Source organism: Fulmarus glacialis, unplaced genomic scaffold (genome assembly GCF_000690835.1).
Source record: "Fulmarus glacialis isolate BGI_N327 unplaced genomic scaffold, ASM69083v1 scaffold1656, whole genome shotgun sequence".
NCBI lineage: Eukaryota > Metazoa > Chordata > Aves > Procellariiformes > Procellariidae > Fulmarus > Fulmarus glacialis.
In genome coordinates this window covers 29,646-56,254 of record NW_009216010.1, presented here as the reverse complement: position 1 = coordinate 56,254, position 26,609 = coordinate 29,646, and the positions used below count along the sequence as shown (strand labels likewise).

General features: G+C 43.8%; 1 protein-coding gene across 1 annotated transcript in view; it reads right to left on the bottom strand.

Annotated features, from left to right (window-relative positions):
• PKHD1 (polycystic kidney and hepatic disease 1 (autosomal recessive)) overlaps window positions 1-26,609 on the bottom strand; it is a gene marked incomplete at both ends in the record, with an annotated part of 59,734 nt that overhangs the window by 4,537 nt on the left and 28,588 nt on the right. The window contains 11 exons of the mRNA XM_009579113.1: window positions 196-409; window positions 8,172-8,315; window positions 8,485-10,098; window positions 12,717-12,784; window positions 14,229-14,424; window positions 17,779-17,914; window positions 18,718-18,848; window positions 21,899-22,177; window positions 22,658-22,763; window positions 24,309-24,431; window positions 25,474-25,658. Coding sequence (XP_009577408.1) covers window positions 196-409; window positions 8,172-8,315; window positions 8,485-10,098; window positions 12,717-12,784; window positions 14,229-14,424; window positions 17,779-17,914; window positions 18,718-18,848; window positions 21,899-22,177; window positions 22,658-22,763; window positions 24,309-24,431; window positions 25,474-25,658 — 3,196 coding nt within the window. The remainder of the gene's footprint in view (window positions 1-195; window positions 410-8,171; window positions 8,316-8,484; window positions 10,099-12,716; window positions 12,785-14,228; window positions 14,425-17,778; window positions 17,915-18,717; window positions 18,849-21,898; window positions 22,178-22,657; window positions 22,764-24,308; window positions 24,432-25,473; window positions 25,659-26,609) is intronic.

Sequence of the window (26,609 nt, the reverse complement as noted above, 5' to 3'; positions counted from 1 at the left end):
TGAATTTCACAACCCAGCAGAGCTCTCTAGTGGTCTCAAGGCTAAATTGCTCTGTTGGCATCAACCTAAGAATTAGAAATTTGCTCCTTCAGTCCATCATTTGGCAGGGCCCAATTTTGCAAAAGGTGGAATACCTTCTGGGGGATGTTGCTCATGGATCGGCCCACTCAGCTGTTGGAGAGAAGCAGCACTAACCTGGCAAAGAGTCCAGCAAAATGCCTCTGGGGTGGGTTGATGTCCCTCCAGTGCCACTGAGGTGGGCTGTCCTCACAGACATACAGGTAAGATACAGATCCTCTCTGGTGATAGGAGTCCACTGTGACTTGGACATCGCATTCAATGAAGGTGGCTCTGTCTTCTCGGCAGTCAACAGTAGAATGTGTCAGGCCACAGAGAATGGCCAAAGATGCTGCAAAGACAAGAGGAGGAAAAAAAATAACGCAAAGCAGCCTACACACCACTGACATTAAACAGATTTTTAGCAACTGACTGTTGTTACTGTGGATTCCTGATGTGCATGTCCCAACCTCCTTTTTGAGGATGTGCACGTCCCAACCTCCATGCAACTCCTTCAGCCTCTTTTGCTTTGTGTGAGCAAGCATATGACCTCCTTTGTGCATTGAGCATCAGGATGGTCTTTAGGATCAAATTGCTCTATCCAGGAGGAGGTGACATAAGTGATTAAATAAGAGCATAGACATTTCTTCTGGGGAAGATGGACAATGGTTTACAGATCAGGAGTAAGACACAAATCTTTTAGCAGGGAGATATGACAACTTAAGGTCTATCGCAGCTTTGAAATCCAGAAATAGGTTTAATGAAAACGTTGCCAGAGCTTGGAGGGCTTCTAGGGAACTTGTGTGAACTGGGATCTCCTTGCTTTGTACCTGAGTGTGACTAGTGACTTGGTCCAAGTTTGACTCCATGGATGTGGTAGGAAGTGTAATGGGAGCGGCTGCTTTGCTTTGAGGTGTATTTAAGGAACAAGTGGTGTGAACAGAAACTAGGTTTTCTTATTCTAAACCCAGACAGAAATGCTTAAAAAAAATCTGCACTGTCTCTGAAGTTCAGATCAGTTGAAATGTTTGGGTTTAATAATTTAAAAAAAGAAGGAGTGCTTTAAGCATTAAACCACGCCAGAAATCAAAACTCTTTCTCTCAGAACTCTGAGCATGTAAAGACTTTTGGAGAATTTTCATTAATCCTGAACTAATAAAACAGTTGTAATGAACTCCTGAAAAGGTCTGTGGAGAGTATTACACTCTGCACTGTAGTATCCAAGAGTGTTCCTCAAGTATCAGAAGTGCAATCAATGGGAATTTATCAAGAAAGATTTTTTGTTTGTTTGTTTGCTTTTTTAAATTCCAGTTGTTCAAAAGGTATCTTGTTTGCTGGGCAAGTGTCATTGTCAATGAATGTCTTGGCTCCTAAGCAATTCTGAAAATGGTTTTTGAAATGGTAAAAATATGAAAATGTTATATTTCCCATGTTAAAACATGTAGCACTTTTTGCTAAAAATTATTATTTCATATGGAGTATTTTTGAAAAGTTTATAGCTGTTAATGTTTAAGGTATTTTTTTAAATATTAAAACCTAGCATTTCATCTGCTCCAAACTTCAGAGAGAGAGTTCATAATTTTTCTGTATTTTTCTTCTCTGGATTTAGAATAAGAAAAAAGTTACCCACATCTTCACACATTTTGCAATATGCTTAACCTTTTTCCTTCCCCATATCTAGTGACAATTCTCTTGCTCGGCATCCATTCAAACACAGCCAAACACAATTCCTGCCTCAAAGACCTACATATAAACATGAGAGAGACAAGTAATAGACAGAGAAGCCTAAAGGAATGATGGCACCATGCCTATATTTTGCTTCTATTGTCCAGAAATTATGTCTAGAGCCACCTGAGGTGTCCTATAGTTCCCATAGAAACCTTGTGCCTTCCTGGAGGCCAGGCTGCCGTTCCAAGGGCATTTTAAGTAGCGCTAGATATCTGTGTTTTGACAAATGAATACCATCCAAGAGGACTAAATACTATCAAGATCTTGCCTTTGCAACAACCTGCAGCAGAAGCAATTCATTACAGGGATTTCTCCAAAAGAGATGGCATATATGCTTTTTTTCCAGCCAGTGGGAGGTTGAGAACTTCTCAAAACTAGCAAAGATGAAGGACATCCAAACAGGGATGGCACTGCCCGTTCCTTTCTCCACAAACCCAGAACTTTCCTGTTGTTCCCCTTTTGTAATAGGGTATAACAGTTCCTTCTGCTTTACTATTCTATTCTACTAGTGACACGAAAAGCTGTGATAAGGTCAGACGTGGTAATGGAGCTACCTTAGATGACTAACCAACTAGAGCAATACTAGCACATAGAATAGAATACAACAGAATAGAACACAACATTTTCGGTTGGAAAGGACCTACCCCAATCATCTAGTCCAACTGCCTGACCACTTCAGGGCTGACCAAAACTTGAAGCATATTATTAAGGGCATTGTCCAAATGTCTCTTAAACACTGATAGGCATGAGATATCAACCATTTCTTTAGGAAGCCTGTTCCAGTGTTTGATCACCCTCTGAAAGTGGGTGGTCAAAGGCGGATTAAATTCACATTCCACAATATAAGAAAAAACAACCGGTTGCTGAGCTAATCAAAAGAGGCTTTGGTTTTCTTCTGTGGTCTTGAAAAGAACATGGCAGAGTTTTCCTAGGGGGAAAACCAGCTGAATCCTATTTTAGGATGAATGTTAGAAATGACCCACGGAATCTCAGGACATTAATATTTTCCTTGATACCTTGCTGCTGTCAAAGAACTTGCCTGGCTAATGTAGGTCACCAGAAGATATTTCCTGCACAGCCCTTAGAGCTCAGCAGAAGAACAGCCTGTCACTCTTTGGATACCCCCAAAATGTTATGTAGAAATTGGGCATTTCTGAAGTGCTCCAGTGCCCTCATCTCAAAGTTATCATGCCTGTAGGAACACAAGGCCTTGCATCCTGCCAACTGCTGAAATAATTTTTAACTCAAACCAGACAAACAAAGGTATTCATTTATAAAATCTAAGCTAAAGAACATGGTTGCAAAGGGTTGTAAAGAGATTGGTGGAAGCAAAATCCAAGAAAACCCTGCTTACTCTATACACCCCAGAATCAAACCTAAGACCACTTTCTCCCTCTCAGGTGGAAGGAGGGAGGGATCTCATTTCCACACCCTATAGCTCCTGTCCATCTGATGGAGATACCACTCTTCGAGGAGATGTCCAATTCTCATTCCTTCTTTGGGGATCTCTGAGGTCCTCCTATTCCCCTGCTCCCAGAGGATTTAATACTTTTCTCAGCTAGGAGAAAGTCTTGGCCTTTCATCCCGCTTCCCCCGACCATTAAACGCAAATATCTCTTGGTATTATTGGTGCCATTATCTCCTGCCACAACAGTAACAAAAAATATCAACTAAAGATTGTAACACACTTAGTACGTCCTAAAAGGATAGTCTGTCCATTCTGGGACACAATTCTTCTCTCTGCTTAATTGGTTAGTGTTCAAACCCCAGAATGAAGCATCTTTATGCTTTATATTGCCTATAAAGATAAAACCTGCTAATCATGGGCAATACAATCCCACCACTGAGATGAATGCATTCATCCCATTACGGTTTCTCTTTTGAGATCAGACACAGCGGCAGCCAAATCTCTGCATGTTGGTAATGGGTTAGGGACCGACTGCCCCCAACCCTGTCTTTGAGGGACACTCTGGCTTAAGCCAGGATCCTGGGATGCTCAGCACAAGGGCTTTGTTCTGGGTCACTGTTTAATAACAACTGTCGGACATGTGATGAGGCTAAAACCTACAGGAGTTCCAAGGGCAGCTGCAGATTGATTGAACAACTGCCCAAGGAGTCCCAGTGCCAAACCGCACATCCCCAGTTATCCACCGCTCACAAAATGGACTGCAGAGCATAACATTAACATGTGCTTAGCAGGGAAGACAAAGGTTTAAAAAAAAAAAAAAAAAAGAAAAGGGAGAAGGAAAAAGAGACCTGTTAAGGTCATCAAGTCCAACCTCTGCCTATGAAGAATTGCTCCCTAGGAGACATTCATTTCGCACAGCCTAGTTTCAGAAGTCCCAAGAGGTGACTTTGCAAGCATCTATTCCACTGCCTAATAGATCTCACTGTCAGAACGTTCCTGCCGTGTAATCAATATGCATTTTTTTTTCTTCTTTCTTAATTTCATTTCCAGATTTGAAGGACAGAAGGGACCATTTGGATCGTTTGGTTTGATCTCCACAACAAACATCGGAAGCCCTCACTTCTACTCAGGTTTCAGTTGCCACTTTTCACATCTTCTGCATTTACTCACACAAATCACCCCATTTCCCTGGCTATGGTCCCCCTTGGTCCTAGCTCAGCGCATCTCCGTGGTACATCTGCACTGCTGCAACCAAAACTCATTCCTCTCTCTCCTCTTGCCCCATATGAAGAGCTCCACCAAGCCATGTCTCTCTTCCTTTTAAACCAGCCACATTTCATTTCTAGCCTTTAATCTAAACCCCCTTCCCTAAACTTTCACTCTTACCAATGTAATCTGACTAACGGTAGGTCCAGGACTCACTAACAAAGATCCCAAGAGCTGTTACATCAAAGCCCTAAAGCCAGACCTGTTATTCCAAGCACCCTGATGCAGCCAGGAAAATTAGACTCAGCTTTTTCCCTGATGGATCTTCTTATCAGTTCATCTCCTTTTAAAGGTGCCTTCTTTACCCTCACCCCCATGCCAAACATACAATCTCGAGTACTGGCTTACTGCAAAATTTATATATAGTACCTACCCTAACATCATATAATAGGAATATTCAGTTCTTTTCTCACCTGCCTCAAGCTTCCTGCCAATCTTCCCATCTTTCACAGGAACACAATTCAATCCCACAGACATTAACCATGTGTTCTGTAAATTTAACCTGAGCTGAACAGAATCCACAGCTGTATTTGCACTCATCAACAGTGCTGCGACACGAGTAACAAAGCAAGAACAAGAGAAGGGGAGAGATCTCAGGATCAAGCCAGTTATCTCTTTGCCAGATCTTTAAAGACTTATGGGTTGGTTTGGGTTTTTTAATTTTGATTTTGGTTTTCCTTGAAGGGAATGTGGTTTTGTTAATTTTATTTAATTTCGTTAATTTTCTTAAGCTTTAAGGGTGAAACTCAAGTTTTAGCGCTGTTCTGACTTGATTTTTCTGCAGCTTGAAAAAGACAACAGTTTTCACGAAAGAGTCCAGGTTTGTGTTACTACTCCTTGTGCTCTGGATTGCGCACGTTGCAGTACTTAGCGTGCCCAGCTCTTGTCAATGATCAAACCGAAACCTTGCTGCAACCCCGCTCAACCCCCGTTCCTAAGGCAGACCGCATGGGGCAGGCTTATGGATGGATCCTGCTGAGACCGGTGGTTCCTCGTGTCTTAGAAAACTGCCTTTTAAATGGGAAAGAAGTCACATTTCCTACCTGCAGAGCCTTGCCCTACGGATTTGATCACATGAGTAAGCTAGATGGACCGGTTGGGGATTCCCACGTGAACATCTCTAATCTTAAGGAGGCCAGACACAACATGACCTAGTGCCGAAACCCCAGGTGGCAAGCTGCCACCTGACATCCCGCAGTGCCGGAGGAGAGGCCTTTCTGCTTCACAGCGTGCTGTAACAGAAGAAATGCAGCTTGAACTCTTCACTTCTCATCACCCGGTCCACGAGCAACGCCGGGAAATGTCAGACGAGCGTCCAACCTGGCGTGCACCAGCCTCTGCACTGAAGGGACCCTGGGGCACCACAGACCTATCCCTCCCACCTCCTTCACGGCTTGTGGTCCCGCATCTCCCTAGTCGCTTTGCCACCTCTCCCACGTGGATGAAGCTGTGAAAGAAAGGTCTGAGCGCTGGTGTGCAAGTGCCAAGTGGCAAACTGCCCCGGGCAAACAGCAGCATGTAAACCACGAGGTGAGACTAGACTAACTGCACTTAATAAATCCACTCATGCCCGAAGTGGTGGGGGTGTGCAATTCCCTAAATATTAGGGGAAAGCCATCTGGAAAGCATCTTGCGCTATATACAGATTCACCAGTGCCACACGTAGATGTGCACAGGCTGAATACGTCTCAAGGAGTACGAATAGCCTGGCAAACACTCACAGATTTAAGCAGCCTGCGAAGGATTTTTTTTTTAAAAAATAGCAAAAAAAAAAAAAAAAATTCTTGTAAGTACTTCATTGACAGAGAAACATTTTTGCAACTCGACTGGTGAGATTTGCAAGGCTGCACACGGCAAAATCCACGGCGGGGGAGAGAGGGGATGCCTTGTAACTGGCCTCAAAGCAGTAGTGGCTGTGTCCCTTTGGTTAGTGAGGCAACGCATCCTTTGCTTCTTCTCTCCAGAAACGCAACCAGCAAGCGGGCAGCGATCAGCATTCGCTTGCTGACATCTAGTGTCAATAATAAGCATTGTGGTCCTGCCTGTAAGATGGTTTCCCCCAGGCTCCCTCTGCCGCCTACCACTCAGTGAATTTTGAACACAGTTATTAATGTTTTCACAGTTTGGATCAATTTGATTACATTTTATTCTGCTATTCTTCCTGCAATAACCAGACTTCCCTGTTTCGTGTGCTCTGATTTTTTTTTTTTTTTCAGCACTCCAGCACCATGTCTTTTTTTTTATTTAAAAAATAATAATAAGCAGTTTTGTGGACTGTGCCCTGATCCTTTTTAAAACAAAGAAAACTGAGCCCTTACAACATCTTGGTGTTTCCTTTTGAGTGCTTGAGGTTGGGTTTTAAAGCTCTTTCCCCCAGCCCCCTCTATTTTTCTTAGTATTCCTCATGGATGAGGAAAGGAACCACTCAAAATTACAAGAGCAAATTTAGAATTTCGGAATAACTGAGGCTGGAGGGGACATCTGGACGCCTCTCATCCCAACCCTTGCTCAAAGGAATGATAAATTTCACATTGGACTGCTTTCTCAGCAACTAATCTCGTCAACTTCTGGCTATTTTGGAGGCTGGAAATTTCACACACCTTTGAGCAAAACCCTGGCAATTTATCCTGATGGACACTCTCACTGCCACCTTTCTTCCAAGTCCACAAAGGAGAAGAGGCCATGGATCTTTGGTTACCTGGATGGTGGATCTTTGGATGGCCATAGAATGGCAAATATTTCTGTAGATCTCAGGATGTTCTCCTAGCATCAGAGCTGTGAAGGGGCTGAAGTGTTACGCTACCAAGTGTTGCGATGCTGCAGCACCAAGCTAGGCGCTCTGTGCTTAGGTTTTGCGGAAAGGCATATGTGTCGGGGTGAGATTTAAAAGTCTTTAATCCTGCCTTTTGCAGATCTTAGGAGCCTAATTCTCTGCTGTTAGTAGGGGAAGGAGGAAATATGTCTTGTCCCAGCAAATGCCCATTTGTAAGAGTTTCCTCCAAAATTGGGGCAGGGTTATGTCTCTTTGAGACAACTGGAGATCATGGCATCATTCCCTGCTGTGCTGCCTCTCTCCAGTTAAGGAGGATGCTCTGGCTGTGAGATGATCTCATCTTCCTCTCAAGGAATTCAAATCCTCATCTCCAGCTTCCCAAAGGTATGAACTGGCCAAAGTATGTCATTCGTTCATCCTCCCAGTCATTCATACTTTTCCTCCCACTGAAGCTGTCCCACCATGCAGCCAAAACACAAAATATATGGGTCCACAAAAAAAAGATCTTTAAGGGAGCTCAACTCACTAGGCCCGTCATGATGGCCAAGAGATGCTTGGGTTCCCAATCCTACAGCCTTCATGCACCTTTTGTGTGACACAGTTTTCCCAAGGAATAGTTGCCACAAGGAACTGCTGTTGCTGTGCACATCTCATAGACACCCACAAAGCATGTGTGGCAGCTCTGGCTACAGGCACACACAGCGGACCTAGTCCAAAGCCCATGGCCATTGATGCAAGAACTCCCCCTGACAGCAGTTTTCTTTGGACTGAGCTCAAAAAACAGAGGTCAATGCTGTGTTAGCTTCTCTCTTTTCTCCAGGGCTGCTGCTGCTCTCTATTCCCCTGGGATGAGATACACCGGGACCCCCAACTTTTGGGTCAATATAGGTTTTTAGGGGATATTTTTAACACAATGCCAGGTTTTGTGTCTTAGCTGACCATGTAAGCGTGGGGCAAGGCAGCTCAGGTCAGTCATCGTCGTGTTGTCCAACATTTCACAGGGGGTGCCACAGACTGTGACCGAAGTCTTCCCTGGGGAAAACCCAGTTCCACGCAAATAAACGGCTCCTCCATTCAAGCCACCTTGGAAAAGGACAGAAAATGGGATTTAAGACAGAGCCCAACAGCCAGCTGCCAACAAGGGTATCTTTTTGAATTCATAATTTTCGCTCTCATGCCAAAAAAACCCCAGTCACCCCAGTCCCTCACACTGCACCCCATGGAGGAGCTACAACAGGTCTTCATGACTTACCCCAGTTGCGATACACAGCTGTCACCATCAGCTGAGAGGTGAACGTCAGGTTGGAAGAAGCCCAGCCCCTGGGGACATCCAGGGCCAGCACACGGTACTCCCCAACAGGGAGCAGAGGAGCTGAGCACTGCAAAGTAGAGCGAGTGATGGTGACACCACTACAAGCAAAGTCTCCAACAAATACGTAGATGGTGTCCATCTCTGTGACCTGTGATACAGTCACCGTTAAAAGGAGACCAGCTGCAACAAGCGAAAGGAAAGCCGGGGTAAACTCTTTGTTGTAACTTATTCTTCCAAGGTAATAGGAGATGCCATCTACTTTTAGGCTCAAAGTCCTAGTCCCATTACCCGGAGGCACTGTGCACTGGATAGCTACACATGTGACACTGAGAACAAGGCAAGGGTGATGATCAATGAGAACAGAAGTCATTCTCTTTCCTTTCAGTGCCGAGCCTGCTAAGGTGAGCAGGCCTCCACCGTTGGTGCTGAAGTTCTGTGGGTAAAACCGGTACACCTGAGGCAGGATGGTGAGAACGCTGGACGCCTTTCTGAAGCAAGCTTGCCCGCTTTTCCTGTTGGATACGGAAATGTTGTGCTCCCCTGGGGCAACGCAGTCTGTCTGGCACTTGATGCTGGTCTCGTTCCAAAAAGTTACCTTGCAGTCAGCCTGGTTATTCACGTGTACCACGGGGCTGTCACTTGGCCATGCCAACCTCTGTCCTTTGATCATCACATAGGTGAATGTCCCATTGGTCTCCCAGGTCACCAAATCTACGAGGGGGGTCCACTGCTCGTGAAGGTGGAGTGTACAGTCTCCAAGGCAGACACTGCTGATCCCATTGACAGTCACTGTGACATTAAGAGCCCAAGATGCCTCAGCCAACCACTGGTAACGCAAAGGATGGGCCCCTGGAAGGACAATACAACTAATGGCATCGTTATCAGAGTTCTGGATCTCACAGGAATAATTACCCTGCAGGCTGACCTGTACTAAATTCCTCCTGGATTTTAAAGCAGTACCAGATACAGTGAGTAACATCCCACCACAGATTGATCCTTGTGATGGGAATATGGAAGTTATCCGTGGAGTTATTGTAAGGGCCTGCAGCCTTGCTGTCACACGAGCATATCCTAGCTGCCTCTGGATAACCTGGATGGGGAAAGTCCCGGGTTCCAGACTGTTCAGTGGCAAAGAACACTGATAAAACATTGCAGACTTGTTGCCAGGTTGAAACTCAAGTTCACATTCACTGTGTCCAAGCTTAGCCACGGATCCAGTGATGTTTATCCCCTGGATGCTCAAGAGCAGGCTGCTATCTGTGATTTCCATTTCAACAACGGTAATCAGAGGAGTCAAAGCTCTTTGGTAATTAAAGGTGGTGGTCCTTTTTGCAAAAAGAGTATGTTGAAGTGACCTACTGCTGATGACTACATTTACGCTGACAGAGATGTCTTGTGAATCTTCATTAGACAAATTAGCAGCTGGCGGGGTCAGGCACCAAACTGTCTCTTCTGCCAAGTGAGTAACCATACAGGTTTGCCTGCTCATTGAAACAGAAACCAGGGCAGGATTTTGGCTAAAGCCCACCCCAGAGATTGTGAGCAGTGTTCCACCTAGGAGTAAAACAAAACAATGGAGGAAGATATTATATACAGGAAAGAAATCAATGACTCTCAGTGAACAATCACAAACCGTGATAAAGCTGATAAATGTGGCAGGCAGTTTTAGCCAGGCCGAATGGAAAAAGAAATTAAGTCCTTTTTTGGAACAGGACACCCAGCAGTCATGTATCAGGATAATCCCATGTGGACAAGAGGCTAAGGTATCAGATAGCCAGGGACCATCACGGCAGCCAGTGACGGTAGAAAGAACTGGAGGAAGCTGTTGTGAGAGGACCGCTGAGAGTAAACAGAGACTGAACTCTTCAGGGAACGGGACTGTCTATGCAGGCAGGTGGGGAGATGGTAGAGGTGGTTTGGTCCTGCTGCATACAGGGGAGCAGGATACAGTATGAACCCTTTCAAACAAAAAGCCAGAACCAGAGACCTTCCTTCAATCTTCAGTTCTGCCTGGCCACTCAGAGTCCCAGATTTGCCATGCACTGATGGTCACTTGCCCTTGAGGAGTTCACTGACCAGAAAAGCTGACACATTGATGAATGCTTCCAGCTTCAAGCCCTCCCCTACTTATATGCTCCCAGCCTGACACCACTTCAGAAGAGGAAGAGAAGAGCAGTTCCCCCTCCACTGTCAAAGGCAACTCTGATCAGGGCTTCCCATGCAAGGGCTGGAGGAAGGCAGGCTGTCTGCTTTCCCCTCTGGTTGCCTGGATGTTTTTATTCCCTAGGCAGCTACTTGAGACCACAGAAGAAAACAGCAAAGGGGTAAACAAACTCTTGGTGTGAACTGGTAGGATCATTCATATGGAAATGCAATTCAGGAAGAGTTAGACACAAAGTTATGACTTCCAGCTGAGGCTGTCCTTGTGTCTAGTGTTGGAAACTGGAAGTCTGTTGTAGGGAAGTATCATCATACACTGCTCCACTCATATAATCTTCCTAAGTCATCCTATATTTGGGTAACTAACTCTGGGAGACAGGCTATCTTTGGTCGGATCCAGCACAGTTGTTCTATGACATGGCAGTGGAGTCTTTCTCCCCACATTGAGAGGAGAAGGAGCCTTGGGTCTGCTGAGAGTAGGTGCTAATTATCTGGAATAAGCGTGAATCCCGATATCTTGATTTACATAACATTGCAGAGCAGCAGTACCCGCACTGCCTCCTGGGGTGCTGAGAATTAGAGCAGCACTGAAGGAGGAGCAGTCTGGATTTTGGGACGTGGTAAAGACAAAGACGCAAACCCTCCAGCATTCCCAGACTAATCCCATGCTTCCAAGCCCAGAGCTGCCTCCCTTAAAGTCAGTTGAAGCCCTTCTCCATCTTCCTTTGGTTTGCAGTACTGGCATCCCCAGTGCCCTGCCTTGCTTCACCCTTTTTATCCATTAAGCCTGTGCCCTTCCTTTTCCCATGATCTGGCTGAAAAATAAGTTGGTTTATAATGGGGTTCCTTCTGAGTGAGCTCAAATCCTTAATCCATATGGCTACATAAGTGTTAGAGACAACAAAAGACTAGAGATAAGGCGGGGGAAGGACTGGTGCTTTTTGCAGAGATGAGATTCTAAGTCAGCTTAAGCCATTCATAAAACTACAGCCAAGGAGTTAATCAGCTCATATTTAAATTTAAATTTACCCTTAAATATGAAAAGAAGGGTGCAAATTTTTTTTTTTTTTTTTTTTTTTTAAATTATAGCTTAATCTTCGAAACTGATAGCCTTTGCTGCTCAGGCTCTATCCATGCTCTCATCTTTCAAGGTTTGAGCACTTCATAAACTATGGAACTAAACACATACCACAAAGCCTCTGAGTTTTTGTATCTTTACATGTGTTTTGAGCCCAGGATAAACAATCTGTGGAGGACCTGAGGTTGCATCACAAGAATTTCTCTGTCTTCTATAAAAGCATTTCTAAGGGCTCATGTAAAATTCACGACAGGAATACAACTCTCCCCCACCCCCAGCCAAATAACAAAATAAATCAACCACCCCATATCTGCTTTTTAAGATTTAAAGTAAAACTTTTCTTTTTAGTTCGGTGATGTTTTGCTCTGAAACACACTTAAATTATTTCCAATGTTTAAAAGCTTGGAATGAGATTAATAAATATTTCACTTTTGATTAAAATTAACATCAAAAAAGGGGTTTTTTTGTCTTTTCAACTTAACAAAAATGAATGTCCCCTTTGGGATCACTTGAAATTACTGTTTGCTTCAAACCACGATTGTACCCTGCTTTCCACCTAACTTGCACAGAGAAAGCCTTAAAAGACGGAGGCGTAATGACTGAAAGAAACAGCACAGCTGAGTCAGGTGGGGGCATGCTTTGTTTTCCCAATGGGACCATGCAAGGATACATGAGCAAACACTTTGGGGAATCAAATTCAAAGCACAGGCACCCCTGAGCCAGCCAACCAGATTGAGGGATCCTCACTACAATCCCACATTTCCAGACTGCTGCTGTCTGCCGGTGGATGTCTGCATAATAAAGGGTCACAGATTTAAAACACCCTCGTTTAAACTGATGTAAAATGGGATGCCCTTTCCATTCCTGCAGGAAAACTGTGCCCTTGATCCCTTTAACCTCCGTAAGTGGCTGCAGATGTACCGACGCTGTTTACCCAGAAAGGAGCCACAACACGGCTCTACGCTGAAGATCTCTGACAGGTACTGGATTAACGGCTCAACCCTGCAAAACACAAGCAACACAGAAAGGTTTTTTTGGGGGGGTTGGTTTTTTTTTTAATTTTTCTTTCCTGCTGCAGTGCTATGCTTTCTTACAACTCCTTCAAGGTTGGAAGGCCAAACGCCCACCTGGCACAGCCCTTTGTTCAATGCCACAGTGACAAGACCATCCCACACTTCAAATTTTTCCATGTGATTTGAGCTATGTCTCTTATGAACACGGTCTTATCAAGTGGCAACCTGTGGGCCAAGATCAGTCCATGAGGCACAACTGAATTGCCCATCAAAAGAAGCAAGAACGAGGGGGTTTCTGCCAAACAGATCCCACTGTAGCCATGACCACAAACAGTAGATGCAAGTGCACCAGAGAGACATCCCAGCTGTCTTCCCTCCTTACATCTTCTCACCAGACAGCGGAGGTACTTGCAGCAAGAGGAAACCCTGACATAACCTTCTGAAGCCCACCCAGATAAGGGTGTGGCTCTGCTTCTGTCCCACCTACATATATTTTTCCTCCTCATCACCTTCCTTTCAAAAACACCCCCTGCCCTAAAAAGACACGTCAGAGAAGTAGACCTTCCCAAGCCTGCCACCCAGCCCACCAGAGATCAGAGCTGTCCCCTGGGATGGCCCACCTCCCTCCACTCTCTGTCCCTGGAGACAAAGTGATGGTGCTGCTAACAGACTCCAGTATCAACTGGGATGAATCCCTGCATGTCATCCCACCAACCACGGGCTTTCTCCTTCTGAAGTTCATTAATGCAACAAGCAGTTTAGGGTGGCTTGAGAGCCATAAAAGCAGCTCCCTTCTCCCCAATACCACTGTTTCAGGATCATTCCTAACAGCTCCCATGGATGAGAGCTGCATGGCTGAGGAGCAAAACTGTGTTGCTTGTGAATGCATTGTTGCATCCCACTTTCAGGTCAGTTTTCCCTCAAATTTTAATTCATTTATACTACATTTATCTAGGCATGAACTTGAAGTGTCACCTTAAAAGATGGAAATAGCGTCATTTAAAAATTCTCCAAACAAAGCATTTTTTTTATTTTTCAAACTAGCTTTTGTTTTTCTCATGAAAAGTGTTTCTTTTCTTCTGCTGTTTTCCTACAGCAGGATTTATCTGCATTTGACCTGAATCTGTGAATACCTTTGATTGCCTGAATATGCATTTTTCATCAAATCAGCTGTTTTTTCTAAAATGTTGCTCTCCTGCCTCCTACTGATCCAAGGGGACTTAATTGACTAGCATTAGCAGTTTGCTGACTTGGGTTCCACAGATCAATAAATGCCTTGATAATTATTCATAATTTTATACCACACTGCAGATTTCACCGTTAGGTACAGAATTTGTGAAAACTCTTACCTTTCTTTTCAGATTAACCCTAAAATACTAAATAGGACAGAGAATGAAATTTATATCTTAAGGAAAGTTCATGCATTCACACACCTGTTTGAAGCGACAGCAATGCCATTGATGATGACAGAAACGTTGTACCATCCCGCAGCCAAGGCTGGAAGCGTCACATTAACACCATGGTCCGTCTGCGCCTGGATCTGTGCCCATGAGCCTCCAATTTGCACCTTGATATCTGACCCTCGGTAGCTGGCAAACTGGGATATGCCAATCTGAAGCTCCTGACCCCCTGCAAAGAGGAGAATGGATGAAACTATTTCAGCGTTTCTGGCAAAAGTTATTTTAGCATGTGTAACCATTGCCCAAGGAAGAGCATGGAGTCCCGTCATGCCAGAACAGGTCCAGTCATGTCCATCAACCCAAAACAAAAACTAGAAGACCACAGTGGTTCTGTATCCTACTCATCCCTTGGCATCCCTGATAAGGTCACCAGCCACGAGGGTTGTCTTGAGACGTTAGCGAACTTGGCTATGACCATCTACGGCCACTCTCAGGCTGCCGGTACGCACTTAGGATAGGATCCGTGCTCCCTTACCATAAACATCTATCTTATAAATATCTGCAGCTCTGTTTGCAGAGCCTGCTCCCTTACCATAAACATCTATCTTATAGATATCTGCAGCTCTTTTTGCAGAGCGAAATACAGTCTTTTTAAAGCTCACATAAACTGGAGCTGAGGAGTTCTGGGGTTTTTCCTAAATCCCTGACAAATGATCCAGACCACACTTTTCAGCACTATGGAGCTATCTAATTTTAACAGGAGCCTCCCATAGCTAAATGAAAATTTCCTTGGGTACCTAAAGTCAGATGCCCACATACGTTCCAAAGCACCTTGATTTCAGGAAACATGGCGCTCTCCCCCATTTAAGCTCTGTCGTGAGCCAAATTATATTCAGATGGTAGAGGATACTTTCCTTTATTTGCACATACTGCCGTAATAGAAAATGACAAGGGCAGTAGGGAAGGGAATTTTATAACCTAAATTCCTCCTGAAATAGCTTAAAAAATTAGGGTGCTATACATCAGTCCAAATAAAGGCATTTTCACTGAGAGCGCTGTATCTGTAGCCAGTGAAGAGAAACGGAGCCTTTATGGTACTATTCATCTTATTGAGAGGAAGACATCCAAAAGAGCTGTGGTGAATTCCACCACAGAATCACCTATTTCTCTTCAGTGACTTTGCAGGACATCTAAGCAACAAGCTTAGAGATATGTTTAGAAGGTGAATCTCATCCTCCTGTCTCCTCTGAAGGGTGTGGGTTCAATTGCACAGAAGCAAGAATAAACAGGACAAGAAGGAGCCTTCAAGTCCAGCTCCCTGCTGTCATAGAAGCTGTGGTGAATTCCACCACAGAATCACCTATTTCTCTTCAGTGACTTTGCAGGACATCTAAGCAACAAGCTTAGAGATATGTTTAGAAGGTGAATCTCATCCTCCTGTCTCCTCTGAAGGGTGTGGGTTCAATTGCACAGAAGCAAGAATAAACAGGACAAGAAGGAGCCTTCAAGTCCAGCTCCCTGCTGTCATAGACCACTGTTAAGAAGCAAGAATAAACAGGACAAGAAGGAGTTTTCAAGTCCAGCTCCCTGCTGTCATAGGCCACTGTTACATAAATCCCTTTCCTAAATTCATCAAGCAAAAGGTCTTAATATCTCTTTACCATCCCCTTGAGCCAGCCAGCCCGAAACCCGTGTCTACCCACAGAGTTGCTCCAGAACAGCTGATGAAGATCAGCTGTCCCAGAGCAGCTTCATCTTTGCCCATTCCCCTTCTTCACTGAGCTCACTCTATTTTAAAAGCAATGCTGCACGTGGCACCGTTATCCCAGCCACACGGGACAGTAGTGAAGAGCAGCTCGTCTGCTTTACTCTCTCACCTTGTCTTAATCGAAATGAACGTTTATGGGTTAGCCCATCCTCACTAGAGATTCAGATCTGAGTAGCAATTGTGCCTCCCCAGCAGAGGCCAAGGTCACTTGGCTTTAGCATCACCTCCGCAGCAGGTACAGTCCCCGTTAGCATTCAGCACCGCAGCCTCAGCTTTGGAGAAGTCTCTCCCTTTCACGAAGGAGAGTCTGTACAAAGCTGCCCTCATCTACCAGCTCCTCTAAGCAGGTCTTGAAGCCGGTACTTTTCAATTCTGCATGCGCAAATAGTCAAATAAAGTTAGAAAGTTTGAAAGCCTGTGAAGTTGAATATATTAATAACGTGAACTCTTTGGACTCTTGGTCAATTGTCAGCTTAATCCCAGATGCCTGGAAGGCATCGGTGTAATTTATTTATTCTTTTTATTATATAGGAGGAAAATTATATTAAAAGCCGAAGCCGTGGAGGTTCTGAATAGAAGATTGAACTCAGCCACACCACTGTTCACGAGACGCTATAACATTAAGGAATTCCTTGCACCTGGGCTGCCTGCGGCTAGAAAAATCTCCCCTTGGTGCTATGGTATCTGAATAATGTTCAGATGATAAAGAACGTTTTCTTTTATTTATGCATTCTGGAGTAATAGAAAATGACAAAGGCATTTGGGGAAAGGAATAGAAATGCCGGGCGTGCAGAAAGAAGTGCATCTCGTCACTGGCAGCCACCCAACACCTTGCATCCCCACCAAGTCCAGCCAAACTGCTGAGCTGGGGGGAGCTTTATTAAGGTGTGCACTGGAGAGGTTGCAGAAAGAGAGAAAAAAAAAAAATCAGATGATTGCATCCTTGGAGGAATGGGGGTTGGGAGGGTAGGAAAGCAGGAATATTTCTGTCTTTCTTCTATCTTCCTTACTCTCTCACTCAGATACTAGGAATCTGGTGTCTGGTTGCCACACAGAAATGTAGTAAACCTTCTTCCTGAAAGACTTGTCTGTAAGTGGCCACCGTTCACCATTAATGCCTTCTATTCCCAATGCCCAGCCAAAAACTTGTGGAAAAAAAAGAAGGGAAATGAGCAAAAAAAAACCCAACCCCAAATAGAAACTTTCAAAGTACAGGAATGCTAAATGCACCATGAGATCTGTTTGGGATTTTGCTCCCAGGAAGTCCATGAAGTCTATGCTCATATTCTAAAGTAATGGATCACAAGGTCAAACCTGAAGAAACAGTTTGGCTTAGAAGTGGGAACTAGCAAGACAACTGTTGCCTCTATTCTGCTTTCAGCAACCCAAAATGCATGTGATGTGCTTTATGATCAACCCTTTGAGATCCTGGAGAAGGACATTCTCTAGAGCTCATTTCTCATGTCACGGCTGAACCTGTTCCCAAGAATGAATGGGTGGGATAATTTCAGAGCAGAGTTAAAGAAACATGACACAAAAGGAGCACTATATCACACCTGACATCCTGTGGACATCATCCATACTGGCCTAGGGCAAGCAATTCATTATCTCATTTATGCTAGAGTAAAACCAACATAAAACAACCAGGACTGATCAGGACTAGCAGGAAACATGGGGGCTACGAGTTAAAAGAAAACAACAAAAATACAGTGTCGGATGACCAAACTCCATAGACCTAAATTCCCTCTGCCCCACCACCATCAGCAATAATAACACTTCTACAGACGATGCCCAACACGTCTGCTGCCTTTTCACCTGCTATGCCACTTCTGTTTCTGCTCAGCGATACAAGAGCGGGGTTTAAGGAAGGATCATACTGGAACAAGTTGGTTACTGTTGTTGACTGGTACCCAGAAATTAGTGTCACGTGGACAGCAGCATCTCCTGTCCCCTAGAAATAGAAATAAAGAAAATGTCAGGGATAAGAATGCATCAATAAAAAAAGCTATCCCCTATATTCCTGCATCTCCTATACTTAATAAGTCAGGCACATGGGCACTGATGAAATTTGTACATACACCGGACTCTACTTAATTGCATACAGTTCCATTGTCTTTAAAGGGACATCTATGGAGAGTTATAAACCTTAAAACAATGCCAGACTATGCAGATTTTCATTTGCTATGTCCATACTAGTAAATTAAATAGTGGCAATTCATAGAGAGACAGTTAATCCTATGGTTAAACTGTTAGCCTCATCCTGGATATAATTTTGCCACGCAGCAAAGAGCGCTGCTGCTAACGATCCCTAGGCATGTTTTTGCATGACACACAGATAATATCTGGAGGAGGTCTGGAGGTAAAGTAGAAGATTTGGAGCTGAAGAGGGTTCAACAACATGAGCAAGAGCAACTGTCCCGGGAGCGTTTAATCTACTAGTAGACACTGAGCTGAAAGTGGAGACATGCAATTTTACTGGTGTTCAAAGCCCCAGTTTTGTTTATGTGAGGCTTAGCTAATGACGATGCAATCTGGATTTTCTGCTGACCGTTTCACTGGTTTTCATAAATCACCTATCAATCTATTGTTGATTAAGCTGGTCTAAACTGTAAATAGAATCCATGTTAAATTGTCCCACAGCCAAGACTTGGCTGATGGGCTGCTTTTTGCCCTTCCCCCAGTGTAGCTCAGGCCAGGAAAACACAGAAAGGCCTGTAGGCTGCTGACTGTTCCCCCAAAAATGTCGTTTCTTACCCGAGAGGGAACTTTACATTTAATTCTTGTTGAATTTCGGTCATCCTCCAAAATTGGGCAAGGCTGAGATCCAAACAACACCAAGTTTAACCCTTCCAGATTGGTCCCCCAGAGAGCCACATTCAGTCCTCCTACAAAACCAATTATTCTGTTACATTCAAGATGTGGAATGATATTTTTATATGCAAAGGATTCTTTATTAATAGGTGACTACAAAAGGGAGCACTGTCTCTCAGTTGATCTGATGATGATATGCTTCCACTTTGCTGTGCTAGCTTCCTCTTTCACCAGAGATCCTTCTTGCCTATTATTTGAATTCTTGTCCATGCTACAGGAGGTCTGTGTTTATTTCTCGGTTTATTTTTTAATGACATACTTATTTAAGCCGGCAAGGTCTGGCTTGTGATCTTAACCTTAGAAAGATCCCCAGCCCAAGAATGAAATAAGGAAGGAAGGAAGAAGCACTAAGAATGGAAAATGAGCTTAACGCAGCAGGTGCTTTCACAGTTCAAATAGCTGCCAAGCACCCTGCTGTCAAAAAAGCCTGTAGCATGTGTCTAAGAAACTTAGGTTAGAAAGGGGACTTGGCAGGGCTTGAGACTTAGTAGAGTTATGAGGAAAGTCACGGAGGGCTTGATTCTGCGAAGCACTGAGCAACCTCAGCTCTCCTTTGTGTCAGCCAGAGCTGAGCCTCTTCAACCACCTGCAGGATCATACCCAACACAAATCAGACTTGCACTTGATCTTTCTGCAGCACCCAATTCCAATCCAAACAGGCAAGGTGCCCCTCTGCTTTTTCAAGTGACTAGAAGATTCAGGGACATTTCAAAGAAATACAGAAAAGAGAACAGGAATGGACATTAACGGCAATTCGAACCTGGACTTTGTTCTTTTATGCAGTTCAGAGACAAATTAAAAAAAAAACCAACAGACATCTTCCTTGAAACTTACAGCTGTTTGCTTTAGTTATCAGTACTGCAAAGTTTTAGGACTATGGGTGGACAGACTGCTCAGACAGAATTTTTATTACTGCAGTGTTTATGTGCATCTGCTATATCATCAGGGCTATACTACAATGCAACTGAGCTTTTATGATGCTTTTCTTGTGTGATGTAAGTAAATTCCTATGGTAAAGTCATTATATATTGATGGCAGAGTCCCTTGTACCTTTTCCTCAAAGCATCATTTCCTGTTCATTCTTTAAACCGCAAGAGAAATCTAGAAGTTTAAACTTCTAGATTTTGCCTGGCTGGCAGCAAAACCAGGCAAACAGCAATCAGATATGTTAACAGCGAGCTCCTTCCATCCACTGCAACATGGTACTATCTTTAGAAAGGCTTCCCACACTTATAGAGATAGGTCACGGGGAAATCCCAACATGGCACCACTGAGACCAGTGATATTTTGACAAGAGGGACCTGATGCAGCAAAGTACAAGGTGCTTCCTTGGCTTCCTCTCCTCTAACGTTAAGTTTGCAGAGCCAGAAACAGCAAGAACTCAAAACTGAAGCCACTTGTCTAATGTGATAGTTGTCAGATAAGGACCCTCAGATTTAGAGTACAAAATCCATGTGTGTTGTGTAAAGACTGATGCTCTTAAGTTTTGATATCTGCACTTATATCCATACGCAATGAAATACTGCATATGTGCACTTTACGATAAGATTGAAGAGAGGTTTTTTAAATGGAAGAAATTAAAAACACAGATGGAAGCTGTAATTCTTTCCAATTATAAATGTTCAAGGCATATGTAATGTAAGATAGCATTATACTTGCTTTCTTTTTAATGAGTGACAGATCACTGTAAGTGGGAGAACTGGATTGTCAGCGAAGGAAATGAGAAGCAAGGCTCAAGCACTAAACCTTGCCACTGTTGGCTTTTTTCTTTTAAGTTTTTTTTAATGAATTAAAGCAGTATCAACCTTATGTACTACATGACCATCCCACTGGAGAGGAGAAATGGGGGGGAGGGAAGAAAAGGGTTAGAATATCTTTCTTGCCATAGGCTCCAGCAAAACAAAGAAAAGAGGTGGCTATGACTTCTTGCTTTTCGTCTTAGAAACCCTACATTCTCCCAAGACCGTCCCACGGCTCATCAACATAGAAGTTCACAGACCATCATTCCCTTCCTCTGCCTGCTCCAAGGTGGCCGAGCATGGCATAACCAGTTCTCCACGCCACATGGCTGAGTTGGCTTCATGCTGCACCTAGGCCAGTACTCCTGCTCTCAGTGATGTTTGTTACCATGAACTCAAAGCACCTCAATTATTCATAACTTTTACTGCCAGAGTAGACCTGGGTCATGTTGTTTCTAGGTGCATTCCTAGCTGCTTGAAAACTAGTCATATTGGTCTGTTGGTCCATTGGTCCTTACTGCACAACCCAGGTGTGTCAAGAGTGTTCTCCACATTTCTCACTGCGTTAGGGAGACTCTTCCCTCTCCAAAAAAAGAAATGGTGGCTTTTTACAGCATTTGGTTTGGCTTAGTTACAGTTGGCTAGGCATCTTGCTGGAACTTCCAGGTGAAGTCCTCTCATCCGTGTCACATATGGGGCAGATGAGAATCATAATGGTCCTTTGGCCCCAGAGTCCTGTGGAAAAGCTTCCAAGCTCTTGTCTTCAGGGGTGGAATATAACACTGTATTTCCTCTTCTGTTTCAAGAAGAGGAGGGATGATAGGAATGGAAAGAGCTTCAGTTTAGTTTGAGCTCAAGGTTTCTCAGTTTTAGATATAAACACAGATGGGATTTCCATTTTATCACTCAGAATAGGAATTTGTTTCAATTGGACTGGGATGAACCAAAGTTTAGTCATTTCACAATTAGGCCAGATTAATTTAAATAGTACAAAGCTATGTGTCTCATGGATATAGGAAGATGAGCCATGAAACACTAATAGCCTTCTGGGTTTCTGGAATAAATATACCTGCACTTGAACTTACTATTCCCAAACTAAACTAGTCAGGAAACTGGTTTCCTCCACAAAGAACCAAGGAAAGTCTGTCACTCTTTAAGAAACTTGCCCCAGTGCTTTGGAGTACATGCAATGTGTCCAGCCATATTATGTCTTTTTTGTCAGATGAAGACGTTGGTAATGAAAGTACAGAAGAACTGAAACCCCATGAAAAGCAAGAAGCAGAAAACAGATGTCCCCTTAGAACTGGTCTGGCATTCAGACCTACCAATCTCTGAAGCTGTAGGAGGTTCAATAGCTACCAGCTTTGGCTCAACTCTTAGGAAGATGCCTTCTCCTGTGCTGGCATTGAGTGCGAAGCCATAAGGTCTCACCAGTAGTGTCAACTGGTAGACGCCGACTGGCAGCCTCTCCATCTGGCACACCACTTCGGTTTGATTCAACGTTATGACATGGCAGGTTGTGTTGTTCACCTCCACCTGCAGGGCTGGCTTCTCCTTGGTGAAGCCAGCTCCCTTGATAACTAGTGTGGCCTGGGACCCATCATCTGAAGGAATATAATCGACAAGATGACTCATGAATTTTGGAGTAGCAATACCCAGGAATTACCTTCAACCAAAAGTTAAAAGTTTTTACCATCTTCATCAGAACATCCTAAAAACTGCACCACCAATGATCTCTCATTTTCCCCCATAACACCTATTCCTGCCTGTTCCCATCCAGCTATTACTTTTTTCCTTAAATTTTTATTAAAAATGACTTGAGCCAAGAGCCACCTTTTGCTTTAAGCACCAAGCCTACCAATGTTTCTCTCTCCTTTATGCCTCTACCATCTTCATGTTGCTGTAAAAACATGTCTGTGCTACAGACTGGAGCTGATCAGAAGTGCCCCACTAGAAAGTGAAGTTTCCATTAAATCAGAAATTTCCAAAAGAATACACACGCACACAAAAATCATCAGCATCTGGCAGATCTTTTTCACAGAACAGTGTTTTTGCCATTTTGTTCAAACACAAAACCCCGTTACCTGACGAATACTCCACATCACTGACTAAGGGTGTGAATTCCTGGCTGGACTGGAAAGAGCATGAACCAGAACAGTTTGCAAGGACGTCATTCACCACCACCACCACCTGGAGACAGAGAAGAAGGTTACCTTAAAGCTGGGAAGGGAACAGAGGTGTTTTCTAGAGCCACATCTATCTGGCTGTGCCAGCACAGAGCACTGTCAGACAGCTGTTTATCCTGTTGCAGTCTCATTACAAAATTAATTGCAAGGCTTGCTAGGGCTCAATCTTAGGCAAAGGAGAGCACAGCTTTGGAAGCTGTATCGCCAACCTTTTTCGGTGTCTGCAGGATCCTATCTCCCATCTTGCTGGGACCCACAGCTCCTCCTAACTCCTGTTTTTCTAGTCATCCATTGAAGACCCTGGTTGCCATACCCCAGTTCTTTCAACACCGCCTTGGGAACAAGTTTATTATGTTTAAAGTACCCTGTAAGACTAATTAGAATGAATTCCAGAATGTGTCTTGTCAGCATGCAGCCCTCAATTTTTTTTTTCTTCTCTTGCTGTTCATGCTGAAACAAGAAAGCTGGGTTGTCACCTTGGTTATCTAACAAGAGATATCAAGAGATATCTCTTCTGAGATCCTGATATCTCAGAAGAGCCAACTGGCAAAGCATAGGGCATAGGAGAGCCCCTCATCATCTCTCTCCCAGATATTAGGGGTGTGCCAGGAGAGTACACCAACACCTGCAAAAAGCAAAAGCAGACTGTCTCCAAGAAACACAAGGAGCACAGAGTTGCAAAGTACTCTGCTTGAATAGACACACAATAATTAGAGGGACATTTTTACACTTGTTGCTCGCAGCAAGCCAAAATAAAGCTTCAAAACCAAAGAGGAAATCTGATTGCTGCTGCCGTTCTTGTTTCATTTGGTCTATTTGAGGGTATGTCTGCACCACAGGTGGCAGAGATATCGTAGATGGTTGAGCCACTGGAAGCAGGGCAGTCCTCATGTCTGGAGAACAGGCTCACCAAAAAAGCAGGATGACCTAGCCCCAAATGCTGCACAGCTGGGCTTCGAGCACATCCAGCATCGCCCTGTTATCGCTACAGTGCCTGGCAGTCTTCGCAGGAAGCAAAGCCAGCAATGCGCGCTGCTCCGCAACATCTGAGAGCAGAGTTTGCAACGCATTTGTCCATCCAGCAGACCCATTCAGCCAGGAAGCCCTCCTTGCACCCTTTTCACAGAAGTGAGATCCACAGAGGCTGAGGGATTTGCCTAACTCACAGACTAGTACCACAGCCACCATCTCATTTATTTTGCCCATCAGTGTAACAGCTGGAAGGCTGCAGATGAATAGAGCATCATTCCCAAGTTTGGTGGCCAGCACCATAGGACCCAGCAAGAGTGGGAGTCCAGAGACATCAGCCCTTGGCCACTGCCTCAACAGAAATAAATTGTCTTCCATCACCCATGATGGCCATTCTCCCCACCCACAATAGCTCTTGGAGGAAAGTCCTGCTGCACAAACCGGGGAGATGAATCTGACTGATTCATGGCAAGGCACAGAACACTAGATTTCTGAAATGATTTAGTGGCAGACGTAGGTACCTGAATACCTGTGAGACTCCTGGATCTACACGACCCAGTGTGACAGCACATTAACTCACCTGTGTTTTGTTATTGAAGGTAGCAAGCATGTCCCCAAATATTGGCCCAATAAACACACCCCCATCATAAACCACACGACTAGAAACAGTTGGCTTCAGACCAGTGAGTTTTTCAGCGGAGACCTGGCAAAGAACAAAAAATTTAAATTTCTCACCCCTTTCCATCCTGTGATTTTAAATTAAAACCATCCCCCCCGAGCTCATATAGACTCATTACAAGGCAGCAAATAACTCCTGGAAACCTTTCCTCAAGCTTCTTCTATGACTCCTATCTCCAGGTCTAAATCTTCATTATCCAAGGCTTCACAACTCCTCCCTTTTCCCATCCTCACCTTGCAGGCAAGAAACTGAGGCAAAGAGATTCAGGAACCAAATGTGCAAATAAACTTCCAATACTCAGTAATACTATTTGGAATTAGGCATGGAAATGGCTTTGAACATCTGCTTCTCAAAGACATGACTTTGGGTGAAGCAAGGGCATGTGCTACAGCTGAAGATGCAGCTTAAGCTTTTTATCACCATCCAGGCCAGTGTCTTGAGCATGAGAATTCATTGTTTCATCGAAGATAATTTTACACTTTTAGAAGCTGGATATACAAAGAAATAGTTTTTCTTTTGGGGGAAGGAAGCAGCTTAGTCTGAGTCCTTACTCAAAAAAGACACTCCTACCTGAAGCAAAACTTAAATGATAAATCTTGAGATGGGAGAGTGTGAACTGAACCTTCATCTGAGACTTATGAGAACCAGATATGAACCCATAAAGAATAGTTCTCAGAAAAAGACTTTCTTGGTCCATAAATGATGCCACAAACCTGTACTGAGCTTCAGTTACTGTACTGAAATATTAATGAGATTATAATAGCTTTCATTTCAGTATAGCAGTCCCTTTATTGTGCAGAACTGCCACAAAGCACAGCAATTACATTCTAGCCTCCTCATTTTGAAGCACAGGCTCTGGAGATGTAATTTCTCCTCCTGTAACTGCAATTGTTTTTTTAATCATCTAACCTGGAATTTGCTTAAGCTGCTGTTCCTAATAGGAAGATAGATTGCCTAAGGTCCCATGGGTATTTTCATAAAAACAAACATTGGGTGAATGACTCAGCCAAGGCCAAAGACATTGAATAGGGTTCAAAGGGGGTGTTAGTAAAAGAAATTACTGTACACTGATAACATTGGGCAAGTCCCCAGTTTTCTTTTTCCAAGTCAGTGTCCAGATGCTTTCATAGCAAGAGTTTGAGTCTTTGGTCACGATGAAGTCACTGGTGTTGAAGTACGGGGCTGTAGAATTATCTATGTTTTCTTGCAAAAGCTTGCGGAGGTGGTGGGAGGAGATGTGCACTGAAACATCTGCAAAAGAGATTAGAAAGCAGTGGATATCCTCATCCCTAGGAGAGCACATCTACCTGCTCCTAGGAAAGAAAGTTGTTTCATTATTAGTACGAGGCTGTTGTGGTTCAAACCTCTGCAACTGCCAAAAAGCAGCAGAGGGAAATTTACTGGATCCCAAATGCCAAAAGATCTGCACTATTTAATAGCTAAGAAAACCTAGAAACTTCTTTCCAGTTGGGACCATCAGAAATTTTGTCTAAGTAATACTCTTCATTACACGCGACCTACATTTTTAGGAGGTTACCTGTGAACCTAGGAGACATGAAATTTCAGTGTACAAGTCATGTTCCTTCAAAATAAAAAGGTTGGAAACTTCCTAGATGAGAGGGGTGGAGGTGTGTAGGGTGGGGGTGTGTCGGACTATTGAAGAAGACTTTGTAGAGTCCAATCCCAAATAAATGTAAATGATGTCCTATTTCTTTTGACGTAAATACTCATAGCCAAAGCTGCAGACACAATAAATCTCTCTAAACAATTCATAAGAAAGAGGGGAAAGCGCAAGACCTGGGAACAGGGCAAAATAATAGAGTACATTTTTAAAAGATGATATTCAAAGCAGGCCACTATTGAGACAGCCTTCCATTGTTGCAGAAAAATCTTAACTGACAGCGTGGAGGAAGGAGTTATTTCAGGAATATTCTAAGGTTACATTTTCCTACTTTATGATTTGACTTTATAACTGAGTCACCAGTTCCTCAGTCAAGAACTTTATCGTTGGCCTTGCTCATATTAACCTGCTCACTTTCATTCTAAGCCTCTTTGAATATTTAAACCAAACACAAGAAAACCTAGCAGATCTAAAGGGTGACGAATTCAAGTCAAGCAATTCTATGCACAAAAGCTTTGTGGTATCTGCAAACCAATTACCAACCCTGGTAATGCTAGAAGAGAACGAATTTCCTGGTAAAC